Source organism: Megalops cyprinoides, chromosome 15 (assembly GCF_013368585.1).
Source record: "Megalops cyprinoides isolate fMegCyp1 chromosome 15, fMegCyp1.pri, whole genome shotgun sequence".
In the NCBI taxonomy this organism is placed as follows: Eukaryota; Metazoa; Chordata; class Actinopteri; order Elopiformes; family Megalopidae; genus Megalops; species Megalops cyprinoides.
In genome coordinates this window covers 13,967,773-13,994,977 of record NC_050597.1, presented here as the reverse complement: position 1 = coordinate 13,994,977, position 27,205 = coordinate 13,967,773, and the positions used below count along the sequence as shown (strand labels likewise).

The 27,205-nt window shown below is 38.7% G+C and overlaps 1 protein-coding gene across 1 annotated transcript; it reads right to left on the bottom strand.

Moving 5' to 3' along the window:
• Positions 1-8,010: 8,010 nt before the first annotated feature.
• On the bottom strand, positions 8,011-24,828 carry fam83b (family with sequence similarity 83 member B). The gene is made up of 5 exons (XM_036546180.1): positions 24,710-24,828; positions 20,150-20,636; positions 17,813-17,977; positions 12,909-13,033; positions 8,011-11,220 (listed from the first exon to the last, which is right to left on the bottom strand). Exons 2-5 carry the CDS (start codon positions 20,615-20,617, stop codon positions 9,138-9,140), a joined length of 2,841 nt encoding a protein of 946 aa, XP_036402073.1. The 5' UTR covers positions 20,618-20,636; positions 24,710-24,828; the 3' UTR covers positions 8,011-9,137.
• Positions 24,829-27,205: the final 2,377 nt, after the last annotated feature.

Below are 27,205 nucleotides of genomic sequence, written 5' to 3'. Positions count from 1 at the left end.
TGCGAATTTAGTTATTTTCTCACTTAGTGTTTAAGTGCAGCTTTATGTGTAAAGTTCGTGAGATGGTGGTGCATTTTTTGTCGAGTTTATTTTCTAGTTTTGTTTTGTTGTTTTGGGTAGGACGGTGGAGCCGGTCCGACGGTCTATTGCAGACTGGCCGGTCCCCACGGTTTTATTTCATTCCTTTGCGCACCGATCTCCAGATCTCCACTTTTCTTTACTCCACATTACCTTCTTCTCTCTCTCAAACCACTCTTTCTAAACCTCCTGTGCACTGCACTATCTCTCCAACTATCTTTTCTCTGATCCGTATAAATACTGTTCAGCCCGTTAAAACTCCGAAGCACTCGCCGCTGCGTCTTCTGCCCGGCTGGACCAAACACTGAAGAGTGAGTAGCCGGGTTGTTGTACTTTTATGTGCGGAGTATTTATCCTGCCAACTGCCCTGTGACTGCCTGTAGTCACCTTTGGCAGGAGTCTGACCGTAACATAATTTGGGGGTTCGTCCGGGATCTGTTCTGTGTTTCAGTCGCGTTTTGGTGCGACTCAATGTCGAGTGTGCGGTATTAATTTTGTATTGTGGGTTTTGCTTGTGGACGGGTGCTGACATTGAAAGTTGGGGCCGGATCTCAGTATTGTTGGGGTGTCGCCTGCATTTCTTTCTGAAATCTGTTTAAAATTTTTTTTCCTCTTTCAAAAGTGTGCTTGCAAGAAGGAAAATGGTTTACGAACTTGGCGAGATATTCGATAGTTGTTCAAAAGCGAACTTGTTCCAGATTGCGGAGTATTATAAAATCAAAATAAACTGTGCTAGTACCAAAAAGGAAATCAAATCTAGCATTGCACAGGTGTTGGTGGAACGGGAGATATTACCGGCTGACGTTGTAAAATCTGAGGAACCTATAGCTATTGAGCAACTGAGATTACAGTTGAAACAAAAAAAAAAAAAAGGTTGCGTTAGCTGAAAAGGAAATTGAACTCCAGTTGAATGGTTTCCAAAGCTCTGTGCAAAAACAGCTTCAAGTTGTATTATATCTTCTTTTAATCTTTGCACGTTGTTAAAAATAATGAGCTGGGCATTGTTAATTGTAAGTAATTACTTTTCTCATTGTCCCAGACTTTGATAGTAATACATCAGTACTGTGCTCAGGACATGTAACTGTGATTACAATGGCAACAGCTTTTGGGCAGTGAAGCAGGGCTTGTAATCAAAATGCAGCCATGTCGCTGTCTGATACTACACCCCTGAGCAAAGTACTTCACTCAGATTGCATGTGTATATATCCACTTACATGCTGTGAACCAGCATCATGTAAAACCTAAGCTGTGAAAGTCAACATGAGCAAGGCTGTAAGATACATAAATAAATGAGATTGCAAATTTGCTTATTAACTTCTGTGATACAGAAAGAAAAGTAAAAGGTGATAAAACGAAGGAGTCCATTCTGAGCCATGAAATTAAGCATAATGTTGTGCCCAATGCACAATGCATACAACACCATGAGAAAAGGATTTATAACATGTTCAGTTTTTTAAAAAGCTTTTCTGTGACATGAGGCTACCTTGAGTAGTCATAAATAAATCCATCCTTGTGACAGCTGCAGATAAGTTGAAACCAGGACAACAGTTTGCAGGCTGACATACATAAAGATGTAGAAGGCTGGTATCCAATTAAGGTTTAGAGCAGAGGAAGCGGTTCTAATGACTGCATATGCTTTGAGGAAAATGCAGGTCTTCACAGTCATTTTGTCCTCCAGGAAGTGAATAAAGAGACCATACAAGTGAAATGAATAGATTTTCCATGACTGCTTCAGTTATTTCAATTTTGCAATCCAAGGTACCAGCTCATTTTAAAAGTGGAGCTTTACTCCTAAACTGGAAATACAGGCACAAACTTTCAATATCACAATGGCTTAATCTGTTAACAGACTACCTCTCAATGGAACGAATCACAGCTAAAAACAATAAACAGACCAAATTATTCAGTAACACCTGGGAACCCATCCTTGTAGCTCTGAACTTTCCAACAAATTGACCCCCCCCCCCCCCTTTTTTTTTTTTTTTCTTCTTCCTCTCTCTCCCCCTTCTTCCTTCTCCCCTTTTCCTTTAATGGTATCTAAATGTTATCTTCCTGCTAAAAAAAAAAAAAAAAAAAAAAAGAGTTCTTTGTACTCATCTACTGGGCTGCTGCAGGACCCTACCTAACGTCATCTTCCAGCGACTATGTTGAGTGTATTTTCGGGGTTCTATCAAATTATCCACCCAGCTGTCCGTAAAACACGTTAGCCTTCTACTGTGTTTACAACGATAAAGCGTCATTCACTGAACAAAATGCGGACTGTATTCCACAGACAAACACCAAGTTAGCCGAGTAAAGAAATAACAGCTAGCCAACAATATATCCTAATTAGAACTCATATCTGCCTAGCTGTGTAGCTATGATCAGAATATACTACGATTTGGTTTACTGGCCAGATTAGTATTAGTGTTAGTGTTAATCGTAAAATACGAACTATTTATTTACCTGCTGGGCAAACCAGAATAACTTTATATGTATTTTTACATGTCATTTAAGATGTAAGTTAAATGCAGTGGTTGGCCGATTAGCTAGCACAGTAGCTAGCTTCATTGCTCAAAAACTTAAGTTATAGCAACGCGCATTCAGTTCCGCCTGCTTATTGTCGGATTTTATGAGTCGAATTAAAGTTGTGGTCTCTCAAGACGCTGCAAGTTATGGGGAAAAAAACCGTATGCTCATTTCAAGTGGAATGCAAAAATATGATGGAGGACGAATACAATCGTGAAACGAAAAAGATGTACTAACATCCACCAGAACCTGGCCGCGTGCTTAGTTTATGACTCTCCATGGGTTCTGAAACACTTTGTAGTAGCCAGGGATAGATCACAGTCACTCACCTCTAAAAAAAAAAAGTGGAGCTCTGTTAATTTGCCATGTGAACAAAACCAGTAAGACCAACTATTGATATTCAGACCTGCATTGCATTATTTCTTATTTATATACAAATTTATTCTGTTCATCCCAAAGGCATCAACATGAGATGTCATGCAAATGCATTGTACCAGGTAATATGTATGAGCCTTCTTTTAAGATGTTTTCACACATTTATATTTGTTACACATTACATTATTGGCATTTGCCAGATGCCCTTACCCAGAGCAATTTACATGGGTTACAATTTTTATTTTTTTTTTACATGTTACGAATTTATACAATTGGATATTTACTGAGGCAATTCTGGGGCAACGTAATTTACAATAGCAGTGCCTCAGTGAGGAATCGAACCAACATCCTTTTGGTTGCAAATCCTGCTCTTTACCATTATGCAACACTTCCGCCCCATAACAAATTTATCAGGATTAATTCAAAATATGAATGCAAGAAGAAATGCATCAAGTATAAATCACCAGGAACATAGATCAAACACTATGGGTACCTGTGGTTGACAAGTATACAGCAGAAAGGCAAATCCAGAGGACAACATTCAGAGCCTTTCAGATAGTCTACATAGAGCAGAATGGGAAATACAGAATAATTCCATGGAGTATTTCCTGTCGTGACTGATGGGACTCTAATCGTTCACCTGCAATACACCTCTAGTAATTCACAATACCTTGTTGGTTTTTGTGTATCGTGTATGTGTGAAAAGCACAACTGTAATCCAAAATAATGAGCAGAACTCCCTCTATTGTTTATCCTGTAAGGGGATATGGCAGAATAATGGCCTTGTATCTGTCTCATCCTGTCATATATCACAGGATAACACAGGCTACAGACATAAAAGTAGGTCTCTTAGCCTCTTGCAGCCTGTGAAGTATGTAATATTTTGTTTCCTCTGTTGTTCTTGCAGTTCCTATTACTGTTTGTATGTTTTCTCTTTTCCCACTCAGAATGGCTCCAGTGGTATCCAGTAAGCCAGGGTTTCTCAAACCTCTCCTGGCTGCCCACTGTCCTGCGTATCTTCTATTTATCCTTGCTGCTTGATTAAATCAGGTGTGCTCAGCTAATCAAAAGTGCCACTGATGAGTTCAGTCAGGTAGGTAGAGCAAGGATAGACAGAAGATATGTAGACCAGTGGGCCGCCAAGAGTAGGACAGAAACACTGCAGTAAGCTACAAAAGGGGTAAACAGGAAACTATCCTTTAAATTGAAAATGGTCCTGAACCTTTTTTTCCTGATAAACATGCTTGCTAATTTTACTAAGAATCAACCATGGGTGCCTGATTCTCATTTAATTCTGTCTAATGTGAGCGCAATACCTTTGTGTACTTCACATTAAATTATAATAATAACAATGAAATTAGATTGCATTAACTAGTTATGATTATGACAAAGAGATTGGAGATGAGCTTTTTTATTAAAATTTATTGTTTTCTTTTATAGAACTGAAATGTTCCCCATGGCAGAGTGGCCACATTCACCACAATCAACAGTTGCAATCGGCATCAGCTGCAGATGGGTGATTCTTATTTAAATTTGCATGCTTGTTAATCATGTGAAACAATAAGAAACAGTTTCAGGAAAATTATTTTAGAAATATTCCATTTCTGCCCAGAAGTCAGGCATTTGATGGAGCACTCTGTTATTTATGATTCTTCTTTTTTCTTGTGCGTACCATAACATTTTAACACATAAAGCAAGTAGCAAAGATGTTATACATTTACATTTATATTTTACATTTATTCATTTGGCAGATGCTTTTATCCAAAGCAACTTACAAGTGAGGCAGAGTACAACACAAGCAAAAAACCATAAGGAGTCATATTAGAAGTGCTGCATGACCAGGTTTAAATGGATGGCTAGACAAGGTACAGTCTAGCTGGTAGAAATAACTACCAGCGAGCTAACTACTTTAAATTTATTTTATAGTTTAGTAAGAAACAGTTTTGAGACATGAGAAATTCCTTAGGGGAGTAGTGTTTCGGGTGCTCAGGTGAGAGCGGAAGAGCTGTGTCCTCAGATGTTTCTTGAAGACAGAGAGATATACATTATTAGCAGTGTTCTCTAGGGATTTAATATTAATGAGTGAGTATAATGTCATGCATGTCAAGCATGCTTTATAAGGCTGGGAGAACATTAATTAAATGAAAATAAATAAGTATTACTTTCTTAATGTTGTTGCATTATGTAATTGTTTTCAGTTTTTAACATTTTTCCTTATTTATTCTTTCTTCTCAACATAAAGACAGAATGCTTTAGATAATTAATAGGCTCATTGTCTCAAATATTACAATACATTTATACAGCCCATTGTGAAACTTAAAATACTTTCCTGAGTGTGCAGGACCCATGTAATGAAAATGGAAAAGTATGCACACTCCTTCTATTGAACTTAGCACTGAGGTAAAAAGTAACATTAAAATGCATTACCTAACCTCTGAAAATGATGTCTATGACAATCATCTGCAGTGGATTTCCCATGATGCTCCTTTCACGGAACATTTTTTCCTTTTTAAGATAACATGCTCATTATTTAGAATAACCAAGTCTAAGGTACTGCCAAAAACCTGCCACGGCAGTTTCACGGTGATTGGTTTATTAATAGATCCTTATGTCTCAGTTATGCACTGGCAAAATATTCAGGCAAAAATGTGAACTGTAGAAGCTCAATCTTGTAGCTGGGTGTTCCTTTTAAAAATATAAGGCATATTTCATTGAAATTGGCAGAAACGGCAACTGATTTATAGTAAAGGAGGGAACTAATTTGCTAACTTAATCCACACAAGAATGTTGTCCCAAATATAACAATCAGCATGATACCTCTTTAATTTTTGCACAATTACTTGGACTGAGTTCACATAGCAGTGAGACACCACAAGTTACAGAATTTAAGGACAAACACTGCACATATGCATATATGCTTTAAAATGCCTAGCATCCAGAATGCTGCATCACTACTGGTTTTCATGGAATTCTCAAAATTTGACATTAAAATCCTGTTTTGGCTTTTAGGTTTCCTTTGCACAAGCTATGCTGTCTCTTTGAATATGCATAATCTCATTCTGTGAGAAAAGTCCAGGAAGCGTTTCACTGGATACATGCCTCAAGAACACTACTTTGACCCCCTCCTAGACATCCCTCTACTGCACAGCAATTACTGCCTATATCTATATCAAAATCTTGGCACTACCAAACTGGGCTCTCAACAACGCTGTTTCCATTTAAGACTAGGGCACTCAATCTGATTTAACCTCTGGTTTTGCCCTTTTATTAGTTGTTCATTGTGATGCTTGTGTAAACTCAGCTTGTGTACACTAACACTCTACCTTGGCTAAACACCTTAGATTGGATTTCTTGCAGATTGCAATTTTAGCAAATTCCAGTCCAATATTAGATTTCTTAAGCTGAAGGTTTGCCAACAACCAATGAAAAACAAACATTCAATAAGGTAATGTGCAATCAAGAAACTGCTCTTTCCTGTGAGCCGTTTCCCGAATAACAACGATAAGGAAGTGAAAGAGAATGATATGGCAATTGATGATATCATGATGCCAAACATATACACTGGACAATTTATTGAACTGTGGTGAGATCACAAGGGTTTTTCCATCTGCAGACTCATTAACAAGTCAGTGGAAGCACAGTAAATGGGAACTATTAGAAGCAGTTGGGTACTTGTGGTGTCCTGGAGTTACATTCCTTATAACCTGGGCAGCATCCCTTACCAGTGGTAAACACCGTATGGTTCAAAAATAGTTCCTGAGTCTGTGGATGGTGTCAATACCATTCCCTGATTTTCCGTGTGGTAAGTCAGCCGACTCAATCAGTTCCATAGGATCCCACTCATTGTGTGCCTCAGGTTCAATCACAGAATGTACCTGCTTGGGATTTACAAGCACTGTAATATTTGTACTAGGCTTTAGTCTCATACATACTAGGCTCATGGTATGCGTTTCAATGCCTCTAGCTAGTCTTCACGGCAAGGGTGACTTTTGTCACTTTTAATCTGGAAAATTCGCCTTGTCCAACAGTCCCTGAGTTCAAACAATTCAGACCACCCTGAATCTTCTGATAAGACTTGAGACCTGAAACATACCGGACTGCTGTTTTAGTTGGTGCTGATATCCCCCAAATAGTTACTGTGATTTATACCAGACTTGCTCACACTCTTAAAACATTTGTTTCACAGCATAAGATAGTTCAGATGTCTGCTTAAGATTTCAAGTGTCTGTTTGCTATGTGTTAACAGATTTTTTTGTAGTACCTGTAAGTCACCCTGGGACATAGTGTCTACTTAAAATAAATAATATATAAAAGGAAAAAAAGACAAGGACAAATTTATGATTTAGCTTTATTAATTTTCTTGACTTAGTGTGTGCGTAATACAACCAAATAAATACTTTCCTTAGGGCTCGTTCACTGTTTAAAAATGTTTCCAACTAGAAAAACATGTTAAATGATGAGCAGTTTTTTCCACAGCACCACATTGGGTTCCCTTGAAGAGACCTTAGAGAGTCAATGTGTAGGAACTGCCTGAAGAAATATCACAGATTTTATTGAACATAGTGGAAAAAAAAACTGCCTTAAAAAGGTATGCCATCTGTACTGTTTTGCCATCCGTTTGTGTGAAAGGTTCATTCACGTATCAGATTTGACAGTTAATGACTGTTGCCTCATATCTGTGTGTGCCACTTTGATGGTTCGACAAAAAATGTACAGTCTTTTGGATTAAGGTTCAAACACTTCTGAACTACATTTTATTTCTGAAGGATGTCATCACTCATCTAAAAAGAACTGCCCCAGCAGAGTGACATACCATATATACAATCCACATATCCCACATTTAAGTATTTCAAAGTGCAAAATTATCCATTTTAACCTTTTACCTTCAAAACTATCATACAAAATAATCATAAAATCTTCACATTATCTTCCCCAAGAAACCTGAAACACAGGAATAATATGTATTCTTTATAAGAAAAAAAAGAAATAATTCATTAAAAAATGACATATAAATATAGAGTAACAGTTAACAGTAACAATTTTGCTTCCTGAAACATAAATTAGTGCTAAACAACATCCCTTGACACACAGCAGTGCATACAGATATTTGAACGTGGAAAGAACCATATGTCCATTTTATATTTTGTCTTTCTGTATAACGTCTTGTATAACGTGTATGTGTGAAGTAGCATCTCCCATTATGCTGCCCAACATGCAAGCTGATTATACTTACAAGAAATAGATCTGGCAACATTTTACCACGTTGCCTGGGACAAGCTTTTTAACTTATCCTATATGTATCCATTATTGTATCCAGCCAATCCAAATAGCTAATTACCAAAAATGGGTTGTGCAAGTACAGCTGCTAGACTTGAATTGCTGCAATTCAAAAAACACTTTACAAAGCAGGGTTGCTGATGCAAAATTATTTCTTTTTTTTTTTTTTTTTTTTGCAAAAAGCTCACTGGCTATCAATAGCTCCTAGCCATCCCATCACAGCATTGAATAGATAGATTGTCATAGCTATCCACACAATGCCAATTTTGACACATAGAAGTCATGCTTAGAAATTTAAGCTAAGCAGCTAGTCACCTAGCAAGTTAGCTTTGTAGTATGTTTTTTTCCTAACAACCACATTGGTCAGTTAGCTAGCTACCTAACCCAGCTGACATTAAAGTACCCAGCTAGCTGCTTACTGAGATAAACATAGCTAGCTATATTGTCTCACCCGTGTTATTGTCTATGGCTCTGATTCAACTGCTGGCTCTATCTGATTTGAAATTCTGCCTGCCCTACTCCAATGCATGATTGCCATTCTTTTTATAATTTGTATTTTTTCATTTATTTTTTTTTCCATTTCTTGGTAAACCTGCTTCACCTGTCATTCCCTTGCCATGTGTACCAATGAAGTGACTTTGTCTGATATGCTCTGTACATGTAAACATTGCTGATTTTATAATTGTGTAATTTGTGCTGCATCTATGCCTTTAAAGCAGAATTCTTCCTTTTTAAATAGGGGAGCAATCAGTGTGCTCATTTGTAAATGTAAACATTCCTAGTTCTGAAGAAACAGAACCATAGGCTTTCTGGTATAAAAAGGAAGGGGTAACACCTTTGGTTCATCCTTTTTGCCATAAAAATGAGTTACCCTTTGTGATAACAGGTAATGTGTCTGATTATTTATTTTTATTAATTAAATTCCCAACACGCTGTATAAATCTGCCTAGTTTATTGTCATTGTGAGCTTGTGCTGGACCCCCTGTGTTGTGACTTTCTCCAGGAGAGCTCCCTCTAGTGTTGATGCTGAGAAGAGTTTTAGACTTCTCTGCTGCTCGCATGTTGGCGGTGATCTTTTGTGAATGACTTGAAGGAGGTTGCTTTTCTAGGCTGCAAAAAGGTTCAAAGCGACTGTACAGTCGATCCTCTCCTCTGTGACTTCTGTGCCTGCCTTCCATTGCTGAGCTCAATCTGTCTTTTCGGATACCAACCGAGTGTTGCCCCTGTTCAGGGACAGCATAGTTTGATTCCAGGTCCTCTGTACTGAAACGTGGAGCAGATGCATTTCCTGTATTACTCCCAAAGTGGTTTTCACTCAATGGGAAGTGACTGGCACTGTCATCTGATTTCACTTTTTCACTGGGAACTTTATTCCCTTCTCCTTCTATCTCTCCTTGGTCCTCGGATAATATAGTGTCCGTGCTGCTGCCCATTTTGTGATCTGAGCGGTTTTTGTTTTTCTCGGGTATGTTAAGCAATGATTTGATTTTCTTTGAACTGCTTTTGAAGAAGCGCGGAGAACCCATGTTCAGAGGCTTGTGCACAGGCTCTTTACTGTTCTCCCCAAGGACCGAAACTGAGACCGTTCTCGAAGGTGGCTCTTGCCACATGGACACAGGAGTATTCTTTCCCTCTGTGACCTTCTTGACATCATAATGAGAGACAGATCTCCTGTCTTCCTTTAGATTATTTGTAGGATGTTGCCCGCTGGTTGCGATCTCACCCAATGCCCTTCTGTCAGACTGACCCTTCCCCAACATGCCATAGGTGTTCCTTGAAGATTCTTCATTGGCAATGTACTGCATGTTTGGACGGGGCTCAGCCACACTATGCCTTTTATACTTGTCCTCTTGGAACACCACTGGTGTTTTTACTGATAGGTTCCCCTTGACTCTACCCAGGCTAGCATACATGGATTGATATGGGTCTCGCCCCAGGCCATGATGCATGTTATTCCTGGGATCATCTAAAATCTGCAGACTGCGCCTCTTTAACATGTACTCGTCTTGCCTCATCTTGCTTTCCATCGATGCCGCAGCATTCCATTGCTTTGAAGCATAAAAAGGTGCATTGGTGGGCATGTCAGATGAGGAGTTTTGAGTGTAACTGTTTGTCTCCGGCTGCTCAGGGATGGTGGACTTGAAGATGAGGGAGGATCGTAGACGAGACTGCATATATGAATTAGGCTTGCAGTCCAGCCCTTCGTACTGATCTAGGTAGTCACTGGACTCCATGATGGGCACCTCATTATTGTTGAGGTAAGACTCGATCCGCCAGGTACGCAGGAAGGACTTGGCAGTGCGTTCTAGGCTGGGCAGGTTCTGCTGCATAGAAAGGACGTGCTTATCATTGCCATGGAAGGACTGGCGCATGTTGGAGCCCCTGCCATATACCTGGCCCGGCCTCGATGATGGGAACGGGTCCGCAATGCCCCCAGACAGGTGATTGCTTCTCACAGGGGCCCCATACCATGTGCTTCCATCCCCTGACACATTCCAGTTGCTAGCGCGATACTTTTGGTGGCTTTGAGTGGGAACAAAAGGGGCCTCTGGCCTCTCCCCGGCATAGCTGTGTCTCTTCAGGACACCAAGATCATCAGCGGGCTGGAGGTGATGCAGACGGGCCTGTACACTTGCCACATGCTCAAATTCAGGTCTGTGGTTAAATGGCTCACCGTCACAAGGTTCAGCCTCGAACTCTATCCCAGGGATTTTCCTGCTGCCTGGTCTCCCGCAGGCCCTTTGGTAAACTGTGTTCAAGGTGTGCCTCAGCTGGTCACTCCTCTCAAAGGCCTCACCACACTGAGCCTTGAACCCTGCCTTTAAGCTGTACCCGTTGTGCTTGCCCTCCGGCGGTGAGAGTACCGCTGGGACAGTGGAACGAGCAAAGAGAGTCCTGAACTCCTCATCATACAGCTCCACCAGCTGGCCAGTGATTACCTGCACCATACTGAGGTTGATTTTCTCATAGGTCCACATGAAGCTTGGAGAGAGAGGGGAGAGAATGGAATTGCACAGTTAAACAACTCAAACTGAGATTAATTTCATTCAATTATTACCAATTAAAATTTAAAGCAAGCTTGCACAGCTAATTTTCTTTGGTACTCACAGTTCTTATTTCAAATGGAGTTAATATATTACTGATAGTGCTGAAATTTTCAATAAGTGGATATAATTTTGTACTGATTGCTCTACTGTGGAGAATAATGTATCTAATTGGGCTCTGGAAGCTATTTTGCTTATTAAGTGGTCATTTCTTTTAGAAAAAGAAACCTTGAATGACCGTTACACAATAAATGTAATCCTCACAGACAAGTAAATGACAGCAAGGATCCTGTCATACTGTACTCATGCCGTTCATGCAATTCATGCTGTTGATGGATGGTTCCTCTATAAAAGACAGAAACTGTGATGCTGTTACACTCAAAAGTTCTTTGTAATAGTATCAACACATGTGGTGCTAATAATTAACGTGTGTAAATGTAACCTTATTATGGACAGAAATGGAAACAAACAACCATAATTAGTTGCCTCTGTTAGCTTAATGACTTCATCTGGTCAGTGAACAAAGCAACCATTTTTCAGTGGCAGAAATGTGTGGGATGCAGTAACAATAATACTGGAATCAAAACCATGATTAAAAAAATGGATACATTTAACTGTGTACAGGATCCCGAGAGTTGCATGCTTTTTCATTCCAGTTGCAGCCATACCAGTTTGTTACAATAAACTAATATATTGGGTGCCAAATGTAAAGCACAACAGAAGGACAATATATATCTATTTTTTTTTTGTGTTTTCTCTCACATTGATGACACCCTAAATAAATCATTTTATTCAGACCTTAAAAGTTGAAAATAAATATTTAGTTCTAAAATAAATATTTACCTTCTAGCTAAAGCTCATTTTGCAAAATAAATATTGAACTTGGAGCTTGGAAAAATAAATATTTACTTTTAAAATAAATATTTAATATCTTAAATCTGAGTTTCAAAAATAAATACTTCCGTAAATAATCATGTAGAAAATGATTTAATAATCATTCCAGTAATTTGAATCAGGTACCTTGCAATATTGTATTGACAATACAAAGAGGGACATTGAAGAAACAGTTGCATTGGTAAGTGATATATTACATGCCACAAAACTGGTGACACTCAGGCTGTCAAAGTTAGCTCGGGAACCTCATATCTTGTTTATCAAGGCACTTCTGCCAACCAGAACATTCCACTACTCATTAGTTATATATTCACAGCCTGTCCACAACAATGAAATTCAGTCACCTTGTACATTAAGGGCACATACATTAATCATAAATAAAGCTTACATAATGCCTGTGTTACTGTTATGCCATGCTTATGTAGACTTTATGTATGCTTTATGTAGTTGCTTTTTAATGTAAAATGTGACTAAAATGTGAAGTTATAATTGATAATTTGCCCAGAAACTTGTCACTTCACTGTAGCTCATCCAATTCAACATCCAATTCAAAAGCTTTATAGATTCCCTTCAGAACGTCCAGATGTGAAGTTAGGCAGATGCATATTCCTGACTTTGAAAACATTGTGTAAGAAGTGAATCATTGGAAAAGAAGAACTGAAAAGAACAGAATGTACTGAGTTTGAATATAAAGAAATCCAAACAATGAAGCGTGAAGCATATAGCAAATACCTGTAGGAACCATACACCACAGTGTGGCAATCCACCAAGAGGAATTTCTGCTCCATCCTGCCATGGAACCTTGCTCCTGAGCGGCAGAGATAGTCTTGTCCTTTTACGGTGCGCACTCTCATGTTCTGTAGCCAAAACAATGGAGAACAGATTAGCTGGGTAAAATTCCTCCTCTTGCAGTTTCAGTGTCATGCGGGTGACACCTATTTCTGTTCCTCTTTTGCACATGGAATGATTTAATGTTTATTTCCCAGTGTTAAATTAAGATGATGCTTAATTTAATGATTGATTGGGTAAGTGATTCAATCATTAACACCTTTTATTTAATCTCTGCATAGTGTCTGCGTGTTGTGGCATCCCAGGGAGGGGGTGTGGGAAAGGATTACAAAGGAATGGCACAATTCCAAAACAAAGAAGCACAATCCTCTTTCAGAGGTGCTCCTGGGTGTTTATCAGTAGGCAACGCACTTGCTGTTTTACAGTTTCCAGGAACACAAAAAGTGAATCTGCAGGTTCTCATGCGTTACAGAATATGTAGTAGCTCCTGTAGCCACAGATAGTCTGGTTTCTGGCTTGCTCACTAAAACATGTTGGCAGTGTTAATTCATAAGTGTGTTAGGGAGAAAGATTATGCCGTATTGAACCTCTCACTGGGATTGTAGCAAAGGGTGAGAGCAGTCACCCCACCCGGCCTCGAACCTGGGTCTACAGGGAACCATGGACTTTGACCGCGACGCCAAAGAGCCAGGCTCATTGGTATGGCAGTCAGAGTGCATACTCAACTGTACTGACAGCACTCTGTCACATTGCCCTCCCCTTTGGGAAGCGCACCCATGCGCTTCACGCACCGAGGTGTCCCTCACGCATTCCCCTGCCGTACTTCTCCCATCCCAGGGTGCCCCACCCTTCTCTGGGGTCCCTCACACCAGGGTCAACCTAACCTGGGGGTCCCTCATACAGCTCACACACTGGGCATGCCTCCAATGGCCTCACGGCAAGCCATCCCACTCCTAACACCATTTTTAGCAAAGGGCAAGAGCAGTCACCCCACCTGGCCTCGACCCCGGTCTACGGGGTACCAACCATGCGACTTTGTCCGCGACACCATGTCACGGTCAAAGTCGCATGTTTAGTACCCTGCAGACCCGGGTTTGAGGCCAGGTGGGGTGACTGCTCTCGCCCTTCACTACAGGGATGCTTAGCAAGAGACTAACAAGGAAATTGCAACAGTGAAACATTATTACAAGAAATTTTATAACAGGAAATAATTAACTGAAACAAAACAAAACAAAAAATAAGAACAAAATAAATGATATGCAGTAAAAATACTTAATTTAGAAACTTCAGCTGTTTACAGTGTGGGTAAAGTGATTTGAGTATCACTGCTCTTTTGGCTACAGCAGGCTACTGCAGTACACTATACTGCTCAGCTCACCGACGTCACCAAGAGGGATCTAAGGCTCCATTTACACCTGGCATTAAACTGCAGTTTTTCACATTCTGTCAGGCTAATCAGGTTGCTGTTCAATCACGACCCTGTGCACTAAACACATTGTGCTAACATGTGTACTATATCTGTCTCCCATATCCACAACGTGATTTCACTTTCCCTCATTATATGCAAATAGGGCAGTGCTCCCACAATGTGGTGACCATGGGTGCATGAGAGACTGTGGTAGATCTTTCAATGTATTGCATCATATGTGCATTATATAGGGGAAACTATTTCAGATGTTCACAACAACAGTGGAGACATTACATTACATTATATTCATTTAGCAGATGCTTTGATTCAGAGTGACTTCCAGCACAACAGAACAGAAGTGTATCCATGCAAGTTAAATTAACAACAGCATCAGTATCAACAGTGTCAGACCAGGCTATCAACACTCTCTTGTGGAGATGAATATTGTCTTGTTTGTTTAACAATCCATAGTCTCCACAACCATAGCTAATTAAGGAATAACAGCCTTATACTAATAACAGAAATGGGAGCTCTTGCAGAAAACCTTTGTGGGCAGTACAGGGAGATTGTAGAGGACCTTGCCCAACTGTATTCCCTTTTGGTAGCTAGATCCATCTGTCCTTGGCAACAACACAGACCAGATGTGTCTTGATCCAACTCTGGATGTGGTCACCAAGAACTTATCAATCTGATCACAATGTGTTGTTGTATCTTCACATGGCCCGAAATATCCAATCTCACAGGATCTAGCCACAGTTCATTCCCAGGACGCATTTTAATACCAGGTGTACATGGTATGCGTGCTCCTTGTGGTTTTTCTGTTATACAGGATACAATACTGATAAGTATTGTATCCTGTATAACAGAAAAAGTAGTTAGTCTCTACTAAGTACTTGTCTCTTACTCCCATGTACTTCTTACATTTTGAAAGAAAGTACAGCTGTCTATAATAACCTTTCATATTTTTTGTAATATAAGGAGTGCCTTCGACAGTTTTACAAAAATCAGCTTTCATTTCTATGTCTGCAAGGTCAATGTCAGGAAAGGCAGCACTCTGTCACATTATCAGTCAGCAGACATACATTCATGAGTCCAGAATATGGAAATCCATTCCCGGCTATCTTACCTTAAACATGCATGTATCGACTTAATTTTAATATGTCAACATGTTCTGCAGAGGATCTTTCTGCAAACCCCTTTTTAAATGTTAATATTTCTTCTCTAAGAAGAGAAAGCAGACTGAACAGGCAGAGCTGATGAGCACAGGCCTTCATTTACCAGTGGTTAGGCTGTAAGACGATGACATTGGCAGTAAAACTAGATGAAAAGACAGGAAGAGCGCCACGACAGTTTGATGTGGTTTTATTTTAGTTTTCATTCCGTGAACCCTCACAGAGGAGCTGAAGATTTATTTATTTTCTAATTTGGCTGCATCCATGTAAACGAGTACTGGTAAGAAAGAGCTGAGTTCTCTTTTGCAGTTCTTCCATTGTTCTGTCATTCCTGATACAGTGCATGTCACAATACCAAAGATATCTATATTCTGTATCTATGAAGTCTTCATTTACTCCCAAATTTATCTCACATTTTTGTGGAAAATGTGCTTTTCAGCCTACGGTCAGAAATATACCCCCTATTTTCAGTGTGTCTAGGAAAATGGTTTACTTTGGGATTTTGGGATTTCCAGGAACACATTCATATATGTTAATATTACACAGTATATATATCATGTATATAATGTGTCCCCAAATGTATTTTGCAATATATTGTCTGTTCTTTGATGTAGAGGTTATCTCTACATATTCCTTTCCACAGCAGTTGTAGTTGTAGAAGCCGCTTGTATACTAAACGTATCAAATGAGCACATTTGGTGAACATACAGCTTTCTTAGCCAGAAAGTGCCACAAGAATACAATATAGATATATAATTTTACCAAATAACCCAGCACCTTCTATAGATTTGTTAATTAGCCATTGTGAATATAAACGCAGCTAAGCTATTTTAAAAAAACAGCATTTCAGATCTCAATCTGGTGACTTGTTTCTTGAAACTAACCTGTTATGAATGATTATGAATGTTACATACTATGTCAATGATGGCAATAAAATATTCAGTGGGAACTTTCCAGGGCATTTCCAGGGTGTGGTGTTGCATTTTATCTTCAATTAATTATCATTCCCTCTCGAGTACAGTGGGAGGAATAAGACATTTACCAGAGCTGGACTGTAATTTCATAAGATTTATTATCTAAGATGCACTCACATCTGGCTGCCTAGGCATAAAAAATTGCATTTTTCAAGCAAACCCTGAGCCAAGATAACCCTTAAGGAAGGAGCGAAGTTAAGACATTCAGCATCAAAATTTAAATTGAGAATCAAAAAAGAATAGGACTGTTATCACAAAGAACAGGGCTATTTTAATTTCTCTCCTGGCAGCGTTTGCCTTGTTAAATTCTCAGACTATCACACACAATCACACACCAGTTTAAAATAGATCTATAAAAATCTCTTAAACTAAAAATAATGTGAAGTATGAATATAAATGATCTCTGGCAATGAAAGAGAAGTGCAGCATTTGTGTGTGTGCACATGCGCACATAAACAACGGGTTGCAATGACACACACTTCTGCAATCCCACATAGGATGGGTAGCAAATGAATTCTTTTGTCTGATTGTATGGTGTCACAACATTCAAGTCATATGTATGCTCAGCACCTTCCATGATCTTCCATCCACTTCTCAGTGGAGTTCCAATTTTTCTGACTCTACTGGTGTTAGGAGGTGGATAATGTGTATCAAAAACACATTCTGTTCATATTCTACAAGAATACAAAAATAACGATTTCAGAAACATAGCCAGGACAATGATTTACATTCTATCCATGCATGGTTATATGACATTTGTTATGTTTGATTCCTGGAGTTTGTACACACAAGGAGAACCAGTGTTTCAGCATCTCATTGCCCATATCATACTAATAATTTTAAAATATATATTATATACGATTCACAGGGTATAAATGAATAAATTTCACATAAAACATTGATTCTTAACCTTCTCTTCAATGGCTCATCAGCCAGTGTTTATGAAGAATGCCTGTAGTTGTATCCATGTTGCTAAATTCATTGTTTTTTTTTTTCACAACTTTCACTGCCTTTCCCAAAATGAAGTGAAATGTTATGGCTTGAGTTATCTGAGTGTATTGAAACTCTTCCTGGAAAGGTGGAGTCTAAGGTATACACATTGTTCAATCAAATCTCTCATTTGACAAGGTTCTTGGATGTAATAAATGTAAATATTATAAATTTTTTTACAAACTTTCCCCAATTCCCCTAATTTGCCCCATTCGATATGCCTTTGTTGTCTTTACTCAGTACTCTGCAAGTATATCATTATTTCAATAATTGAAAATTGGAAAAAAAAATAAAACTTCTTACCCTCAGCCTCTGGATTTGAGCACCTTGCTTCTCGGCCATCGTGAGAAAGCTTTCAAAGTGAGACTCATCCAGAAGAACATAGACGGGGACCCCTCTTACAGAGGCATCAACAATCTCTTTGAATATGTCCACATCTGTAAAAATGTCCATTACAATTGCAATAACCTGTCAGGGAAAACAAACAATAATTCATACACATTGAGTATTATAGACTCCTTTGGTGAAAAATTTAACATTTCCCTTGCAATGCTGTAGTGATGGTCCTGACTCATTGCTATGGACCACAGCACTGTGGAAACAAAGCAAATTATTCACAGATGAATTTGAATCAAATTGGACATGGCCACACTTAAGACATATTAGGCCATTAGTCTAATCTTTGAAAAAATGTGTGATTATTGTCTATGAATAGAAATAACATTAGCAATCTAATCCTCATCAAATGTTAATTAACCTTTACCCTTTCCAGCAATGGCTGAAGCATTTGAATTGAAGTTTGATATGTACTGCTCTGGAAATGAAACCTTAATATAAAATATAATGATGGCATAATGTTGTGGCAGCCTATTAAGAATGACCTTTTGGATTGGGATTGGAGAGGGATTATGTTCCCTAAATTGAAGATCTTAAAACACACAGATACAACAGAATATTGGAAATGTCATATGACAATTCCTAATGTAATTACAACTCTTCTATTTTCCTGAGGCAGAACTACAAAACAGTTCATGCTGCACTTTGAGCAGGTTGTAAAGGAAAAGGCACTACCATAGCATGTCAACCATGTTCTCAGTGAGTCATCCTCAAAACTGAAAATTATAGAAAGGACTAGAGCCTACAGATTTTTGAATGAAAGTCTACAGTGACAGCAAAATTACCTCACTATTACCACACATGTACCTGTTCTTTCTGTACAATCTTTATGGACAGTGTAATTTGCATAATGAAGCTATTAAAGCTTTCTCTTAAAGCTGAAATGACCCAAATGATTTCAATGAGAGTAGGAAAGAGAATGCACATTTATATATATTCCTTCCGGCTTACTGTCAATACTAATTTCAGACCTTAGTGGAATGCTTAACATTTACAGATTGGTCAGGAGACTGTAATTAGGTAAAGAATACAAGGTCATTTGCTTTAACCTGGAGAATATGGACTCCCAAGAGGCTCAGAGAGCTAATGTGCTTGTTTCAATTACAGCTTGGGCCTAAGGCCTGGGTTCATCTGCCGACAACGACTGGACCCAACAGCAATGGAAGAAACTGGCTTTGCCTGCTTCAGAGTAGCAGTGGGGCAAGCCATTGTCCCCTTATAACAATACTTTTGGCAGCATCAGACACCTGAAATAAGTGTTGCCAGATGTCAGATGACATCATGGAGAGGTGTCCATCCTGTGTTTGGTGTTCACTCCCCTGATGTATGTTGGGACTTGTAATGTGAGAAGTAGTCTCTGTTGGCATGTACATGTTTCGGAGGACTGCACACGCTTTGTTCTGGGCAGGTGCGTGCTCATGTGTACATGCAGTGGTTATCATGGTGAGATGAATGTGTTGCCCTTAAGGATGATCATGAAGCCCTGTCTTTAACTTTTTTTTTTTTTCTTTCCAGTGAGTTTGTTAAAATTCATATAATTCTCTACTCTTTTTTATTATTTATTTACTTATTTATTTTTGTTTTTGATAATTCTCTAGTTCTGCCATATTATTTTGTCGTGTCGTTTTGATAAATTAGCATATTAGTGAAAATAACATCTCAAAAATGAATGGACTGATTTGTAAGAAATATCTTTGCATTGATTGTGATCTGAATTGTGAAGCAAAAGTTGCCACATTAAGAAAACATAATTTGATGTGAATTAGTTTGCAAAGGAGTCCATCTCATTCACTCACTCCAGTATTTGTTATATATGATGTTTTAGACAAGACTAAATAGTGGTCCTAATAATAACGATAGAAAGAGGTAAAATTTATTTTCTGTGATTTGTTGATGTAGCAAAAAAAAAAAGGAATGAAAGACCAGATTGATGTAAAATTAGGTATATAAGACCTTTGGCATATATTCCCTATATTCCCTCTCAGTTGCAAAGGAAAAGTTCAGATAACATGCATGTCACATGCCAATCATTTTACAGGTTGCCCTTTCCCCTACTTTTGAACAGTATTCCTTATTTTTCATCACAAACAGAGTTGACTGGCATCAGCTGTGCAGACCTCAATAAACAAAATGATTTGCAAGGTTCGCAGGTGCTAACTGGATATGAATTCCAAAGCTAATATAACAGCGTAGGATCATGATCCAGCTGTGCTGTTTGATTCAGAGAGTTTACAGTGTCATTACCTGTCGCGCATCCTGTATCTGCTTCCTTATCACCTCTTTTATGGTGGGGCTATTCAGTCTTGGCGGGTGGAAGAGTAGATCGATGTTTGTGCGGAGGTTGCGTTGCAGGAAGTCGGGCCAGCCCAGGTCAAGGTCTGGGGTTTCCACGTCAGAGTGAATGGGCCAGTATGTCCCTGTCGAGGATGCATTGTCGGGGCATCCATCGCTCTCCTCACAATGGCTGGTGGTGGCTGGCTGCTTGGTATTCTCCTGGATAAAGAGGACTTCCTCCTGTGAGAGGAAGTCACCAATTTGCTCCTCCTTGAGGATTTCCTGGTATGCCTCTTCTCCTTTGCTTACCAAGCAATCAATTGCAAGCCGGTATGACTCTTTGTAATGGGGTTGAATGTAATCCTCTGGCCTGGGCTCTCCACTTAGGGAGGAGAGCAGAGACAGCTGGGATTCCATCAGAGTAGTGCTTTGCTGCATCTTCTGTCATTCGGCCCACCTGGGAAAACACCAGTTTAGAATGTCAGACATGTCCCAAGGATATCATTGAATTATTTCCCATGCGAACTTTATCTGCAGAATCTAGTTTCTCATTGTCTGGCTGTCACCTCAGCATGTATAACTGGAATGTGACGTTGTGAGCATCTCAGATATAAGGTTCTGCACAGCTGTTTGTTTTTTCTTTAAGGCATACGATCTTCAATGCCACCTCTGAAAGATCTACTTAAATGTATGACTAAATGGATACTCTCAACATTTATGACTGAAAAAGATTTATGGATGGCTGGGTTACCACTCTACAGAGAAAACTGATACGTTTTTTTAAGAGATGATCCTAATGTTTAGGAGCCTTAGTCTTAGGCCTTATTGTATTCTGTTTACTGTCACACTCTCCCTTCCCCTTGATTTGGGGCTGTTCAAACTGATACAATGACAAAACATAATTACACAAAAAAATTCCAGATTTCAGTAATGAGAAAATCCTGTCAGGATCGGAAAACACCTGAATTCATACAACACACACAGAAAAAGGTACAGAATCAGCCATTATTATGTCATTCATGCAATACACTTTGCATGTTGTGTCTCAAAGTCAGGCAAGCATGGTGTCTTTGTCTTTGTGTAACTTCAGTTTTTTCATTATTTTTTATTTTGAAAAATGCAAAAATGTATTTATAGTTCATTTAAAGCTGTCATCTCATTTGTTATGCTTATGTATGGATTGTGAAGATGTATGGATTTTTGCAATACCAAAACATTACTGGGTACATGAAAAATCCTTTTAATATCTCTTAGCCAACCAGGAGTTCCTCCACAGTTACCACAGATGTCACACAGCAAGCCCATTATTAGCGGATTCTTTGGCTCATGGAGCTTTGTGACCATTCCGTGAGGAGAACAAAAGAAAGCAATGTTTACATCGCTTTTACACCCATGCCGAAAAAGCTGGTTCAGCAAGGTACAGCACAAGGCAAGGCCTACACCTACTGATGGCTAACATCAAAAAATATGCAAGGACTAACTCTTAGGTGAGAACTATATTTAATTTTAACAACCAGCAATGTTTCTCACTTCTTCACACTGCTGTATGAGTGTATTAAGAACTCTTTTGCTGCTGGATTTGAACAGGCAAGGCTGTTAGGCTCCTCTAAGCAAATTGGGCTACAGTGTCTGTCAAGTACTGCATTCAGCCAGCAGGTGTTTCACATAAACCCCATGGTGCAGCATGTACAGACCTGTTGAGTTATGTATTGGGAATAGGCCTTTTCTGTGACTCATATTGGTAAAGAAAAAAACACAAATAAAAAATTATTCTAAATTTGATGTGAAAGAAGTAAATAATTAATATAACACGCTGGAAATTGCTTGGGGAAAAGAACATTGAAAGAGCTGATGTGACTGTGAATACTATTCTCCACTTAGAGAAGATGTTCAAATACAGAAGAGGCACAGGGACTTGCATACAGGCAATGAAGGATCTATAGTATCTATAGTACATAAATAGTAGTAATGGTAAATAAATAAAATTTAAATGTCCCTCTGTCTATTGCAGCAACTTCAACAGCAAAACCACATTACGAATACTGAAGTTGAACAACTACAGCAAATATACATTTAAATATATGATGGGTTCATTTGTATTCTCAAAAAGAAAGTGGGCTTAAATGAACCGTGGGATTTGTGCTTCACAGCAACTGTTTGGAAATTACAGTTTTTAATTAGTTCTGTCCACTGCTCAGGCTGTCATCATCTGTCATCAGCCATAATCTGTGAAATTTCCCATCAGATTTGTTTTTCTCTCAGAGAACATGAGTGGCAAAGGATGTCTATCAGTCTCTCAAAAAAAGCTGCAAACAGGAAGGAACAACAGCTATTGTGGAGTAGGCAGCAGCAGCGCGGGTTGCGTAGCATTGTTTGCCTCGATTTACTAAATTCGTCTCATATGTGATATAATCTGTGCAGACACTCCTGGAATGCATGTGGGGTTGTGCTCCTGGAAGTGGGCTGTGTTGCAGTAGCTGGGGAAGCCTGACAAATAGAACACCAGTGCTAGTAGACGTATGATTGAATTAAGATGACTGAATTGCCACATTTAAGTGATAGAACTGTGGCACATTGACAAGATGGACACATTCAAGCAGTAACTTTTGTTGACTGAGCTGACAGTTGAGAGATGGAATTACATTCATACATGAGGTCCATGCCCATGTGGTAGTGAAAGCATTACTCCACTGCATGGATAAATTGTAGCATGCACTCAGCTGAAGTTATGCAGATCCTACCAAAAGAACACTTCTATGAGAGCATCCACTACTGCTACTTAATGTACAAAACATATAACTATTTAAAACAAAAGGATATAACTAGGTGCAAGAGCTCATTACATTTTCCCAGGACCTTCACTCATTCTTCTAATACAAAATTTTTCAATGAATTACAGAACATGCTGTTCTGCACCTTGTGCATTACACTGCATGTTGTGATTCGCCTAACATTTTATGCCAGACTTGTTTTTGCTGTAGCCAACCCATAAACACACCTTTGCCCCTGGTGAGGGAGGAGATGTGGAAAGTACTGGGTTTGAGTGATTAAATGTCACGGTGCCGTTGAAATGATTTCTAAATCTGCAAGATGGTGGCAGCCATCGAGATCGAGGCCCTGAAAATGAATTAAAGACTAAAATGGAAAAGAACTGCGCTGGAACTCTTTATGATTTAACATGGATTTTACAATCATTACAACATTTGAGTTTAATTTCTTTTGAATGTGGACTAACTATGAAACATAATACTGCTGCCTGGGTGACCATGTAAAATTGCAAATCATGACAAGACAGTTACAGGTTCAGATACTGAGTAGGGCAGGCCATTGTTTCCATGTGCTAAGCAAATAAATACACTTTTTGTAACTTAGACTCATAGTTACCAGTCCCAGTGCACCCCTTCCCTTGGAAATGAGCAAACCATCTGAGAAATCTATATATGGACCAAGAGATTCAGACCTAACTCTTCAAATAGTTCAAATCAAACACAGTTCAAGTTTGCTCTTTGAAAGCAGGGCATATGCTCAAGAGACCTTTTAGTTTTCAATCATAGCTTCTATGCAGGCACAGTTACAGGTTTGACATTTTGCCTCAAAATAATGAGTGCAAACTGTGAACTCTAAAATCAGGAGAAAAAAATGGATAGCTTTATGATGACAGAGCAGTGAAATGCTGGCTAATGTCCTGCTTACATGCACTTAGATTCTTTTAATTGACAGTTTGTTTGTTTTTTTTCCACAAGTTATGCCTCACAAATGCTTCAAAAACAAATCTGACTTAATCAAACAGCAGTATGAAATACTGGAACTTCTCACAATTTTTGATTTTTCTTTTTTGAATTTTTTTGGTTTTAAGTACAATTTTCAAAGTAATACCATGCCATGAAAAAAAAAACAGTTTGTGACCAGGCTGATTTTTGTCTTTAATATTTAATCCATAAAAAATATAGATACATGATGCATGAAACGGATTTTGCACACAATATTTTATGAAGTCCTTAGTGCTACCTGTCAGCCTTCACTCAAAAATACCATAACTTTTTAAACTGAATGTATTTTCATCTTTCAGGTTCCATAATAATAGGGTACTGTCATTCCTTGTTCAAGGTACATACAAAGCATTTCCTAAAAAAAGCAACTTGGTTCCCCTGAACCAGGAAGCTGTCGAGGCTGACAGTGTGTATGCTGCCAGCCTGTAACAAAAGTTACGTTTTCAAAGCCTCCCAAGCATTTGCCCCAGAATATTTTCAGTTTATTTAGTGAATTCAGTTTAATGAGTTAAAGTCCTTAGTCAAATGTGTAAAAACTACCATAATGTAAATGTAACACTTTGTAGGAAACTTACTACATTATACTGATAGAAAGGCATCCAAACATAGAATCACCTCCACTTCCAAGTTCTCACTCCCCAGAGGAATTTACAAGTCATGCAAACAAAGCCTTCCAAAGAGACCAAACTTTGTCTGACGCTTTGCTTTCTAAAACCTCTACTGAAGCTGTATATCACAAACGTCTTTAGCGAGGACTTACTTTCTCTTTGTTAGTTACAGGCAAATCCTCTTGAAAATTTCAAGTACATCCTAAAAAAACAACAAACAGAACAAAATAATCTTTTTGCGTATGCACTGAAAACCAGCAGCACTTTCCCACCTAAAAGTAACAAAGACTAACCTAGGAGGTGTCCCTACATGAGAGAGCAGGGAATTCAGCAAAGGGCGTGGATTCCAGTTTTCACATGCAAATAATGGCAGCCTAAAACCTGCTCTGAGTCTAGGCCCTATCGTAAACCTGTTTGAGACCTGTGGCCACACCCCTTTTCTGTGTGTGTGTGTGTGTGTGTGTGTGTGTGTGTGTGTGTGTGAGAGAGTGTGGAGTACAGGGTACAGTCAGATAAGAGTTTCACCTCCTCCACAATTCACAGTAGGGTGTCTGTTTCTCTTTGTATGAACTAAGAACTTCACAGCCGCATCAGCCCTGTGTGACGCAACAGATTACACAATTCCTCTGAAATGATCCACATCCCAGCTACCTCATGGACTTTGGCTGTGTTGTGAAGTTTTGGGCATTGTTTTTTTTAATGTTATCATGATCAATGACTAAAAGCACTGTCATATGAAGGCACTATGAGAGACACTGGAACAAGAGTCCAATTCCTTGCATGTGTAAAAGCATGCTTGGCCAATAAAGTCTGATTCTGATTCTGCATAGAAAACATAGAAATATAGAAAACATAGAAAAAGCAGTTTGTTTTCAGGGAGTCTCCTATTCGTATTCTGATTAAAATGATCATCTTTTGAAGATTTTTACATTGTGTATGTGTGTAGTATTTATCTTTATATTGAAGTAGCATCAGGAGTTTCACTTGATCCCCTCTTCATTAATCTTGAAAACCTCAGTACAACACTGTGACAACTTTGCCTGTAAATTCAGCGAAAGTATATTAAATGCATTTTGTTGTAGTTGTGAAAACAATAATATTCTTTCATATGAGTTCTGAGAAACTAAACAGCATAAAGCCTGTATGAATATCTACATAAAGCGGATATGCATAGGACATTTTTTTCCAAACATACAGTGAAATTTTAAAAATGAGCAATGCTAAAAGCATATTTCCACTGTCATTGCTGTCAGAGAATGTCATGTCTGAGCGCATCATCATCAGCTCTTTACAAAATTGGCAGCTCTTTAAACTTTCCGCTGTTTCTTACAGAGCAGCAGAATGGAAGCTTAACCATTGAGAAGTTGCATCATGGCAGTGAAGTGACTTTGTAATTCATAATGAAAGTTCAAAGCCTTTCAGATGCGTATCGATGACAGCCGTTCTTTGAAGTGGTCGCTGTTATATGTGGAATAATGACCAGTGTTTCTTTTGTGAATTAATGCATGACGGCCAGGAGAATAACACATGAATATCTCATGCATTACCCGCAGCAGTGCTACGCTGAGATGAAGTGCTAGAAGTGCCCAAAGGGTAGATTAAGATTGTGACCACAAAGCATTTAGCTATATAATATCATTGTAAGAAGGATGCTGTAGTGCACCCTAGCCTGGGGTCCACAAATGTTTCAGACTCTACCCATCAAAAAGCACTGATAGATTCAATAAACGCAATAAACTATATTCAATAAACTCTATATGTGATAGAAAGAGTCGTTCAGAGATGTCAAAACCATGATCATAAAAATAGGTTTATTAATAAACAAAAAAGAGCTACTCAAAATGTCTGTTGATGTCAGTTAGGGCTATGCACTAGAACAGAGGAAAAATGCACTGGAATAGAAGAAAAATGTATTTATAGAGCTCTGCTGCTTGAAACCTTTCTTTAAATGCATCTGTACTGCTTGTGGCGGGTCTTAAAAGTAAGAACTATCTTTGAGCTGACGATTGAAATGCTCTGCATACTACAGTATTTGCTTTGCAGTCAATTGCTGTGCGCTACACAGGAATATCCAAGAATACTGCTGTATATTAAAGATGGCTATACTCGTAAATTATCTGTACTTGACGTTTTTCAGTAAAGAAAAAGTCTAAACCTCCCATGACTTCATGGTCTCTCTTTTGACCCGCTACTGTACATTATTTTGGAAACAATTAGCTATTTTAAATTTGAATTGCACTTCAATATTTTTTTATTCCATTTATAACACATGTTAAAAAATGATAGTTACTCTTCATTTTCCAGATTTGATTTTTATTTGAGGGAAAAGGTCAGATTCAATTTAGATGCAACACTTGTGGTTTCCTGTAGAGCAGAGCAATCTGTAACAAGAGTAATGAAAAAGTCCATAGGGTTCAAAGGACTAAAAGCTCAACTCACCTTCCGAGATCATCTTTTACAAACGTGCTGCAGATATGAATAGCTATAACAGCCTTAAAGCATGTGTGGTATATCAACCTGCCCTCTATTTACTAGCAGCTATTGTGTACAATGTCTATTGTAATTTAGTGAATGACAAACTAGAAGCCAAGTTTTCTGTCATCATGTAATGTGCATAGTGTACACATTAGCACACATTTCTAGAGTTG

Excerpts from the sequence above, each read along its gene's own strand:
- fam83b (XM_036546180.1), bottom strand. The coding sequence starts at position 20,617 with ATGCAGCAAAGCACTACTCTGATGGAATCCCAGCTGTCTCTGCTCTCC. Across the intron at positions 17,978-20,149 it reads AGATACAGGATGCGCGACAG|GTTATTGCAATTGTAATGGA; the intron begins GTAATGACACTG and ends TTTCCCTGACAG. Across the intron at positions 11,221-12,908 it reads GTGGTGTATGGTTCCTACAG|CTTCATGTGGACCTATGAGA; the intron begins GTATTTGCTATA and ends TCTCTCTCCAAG.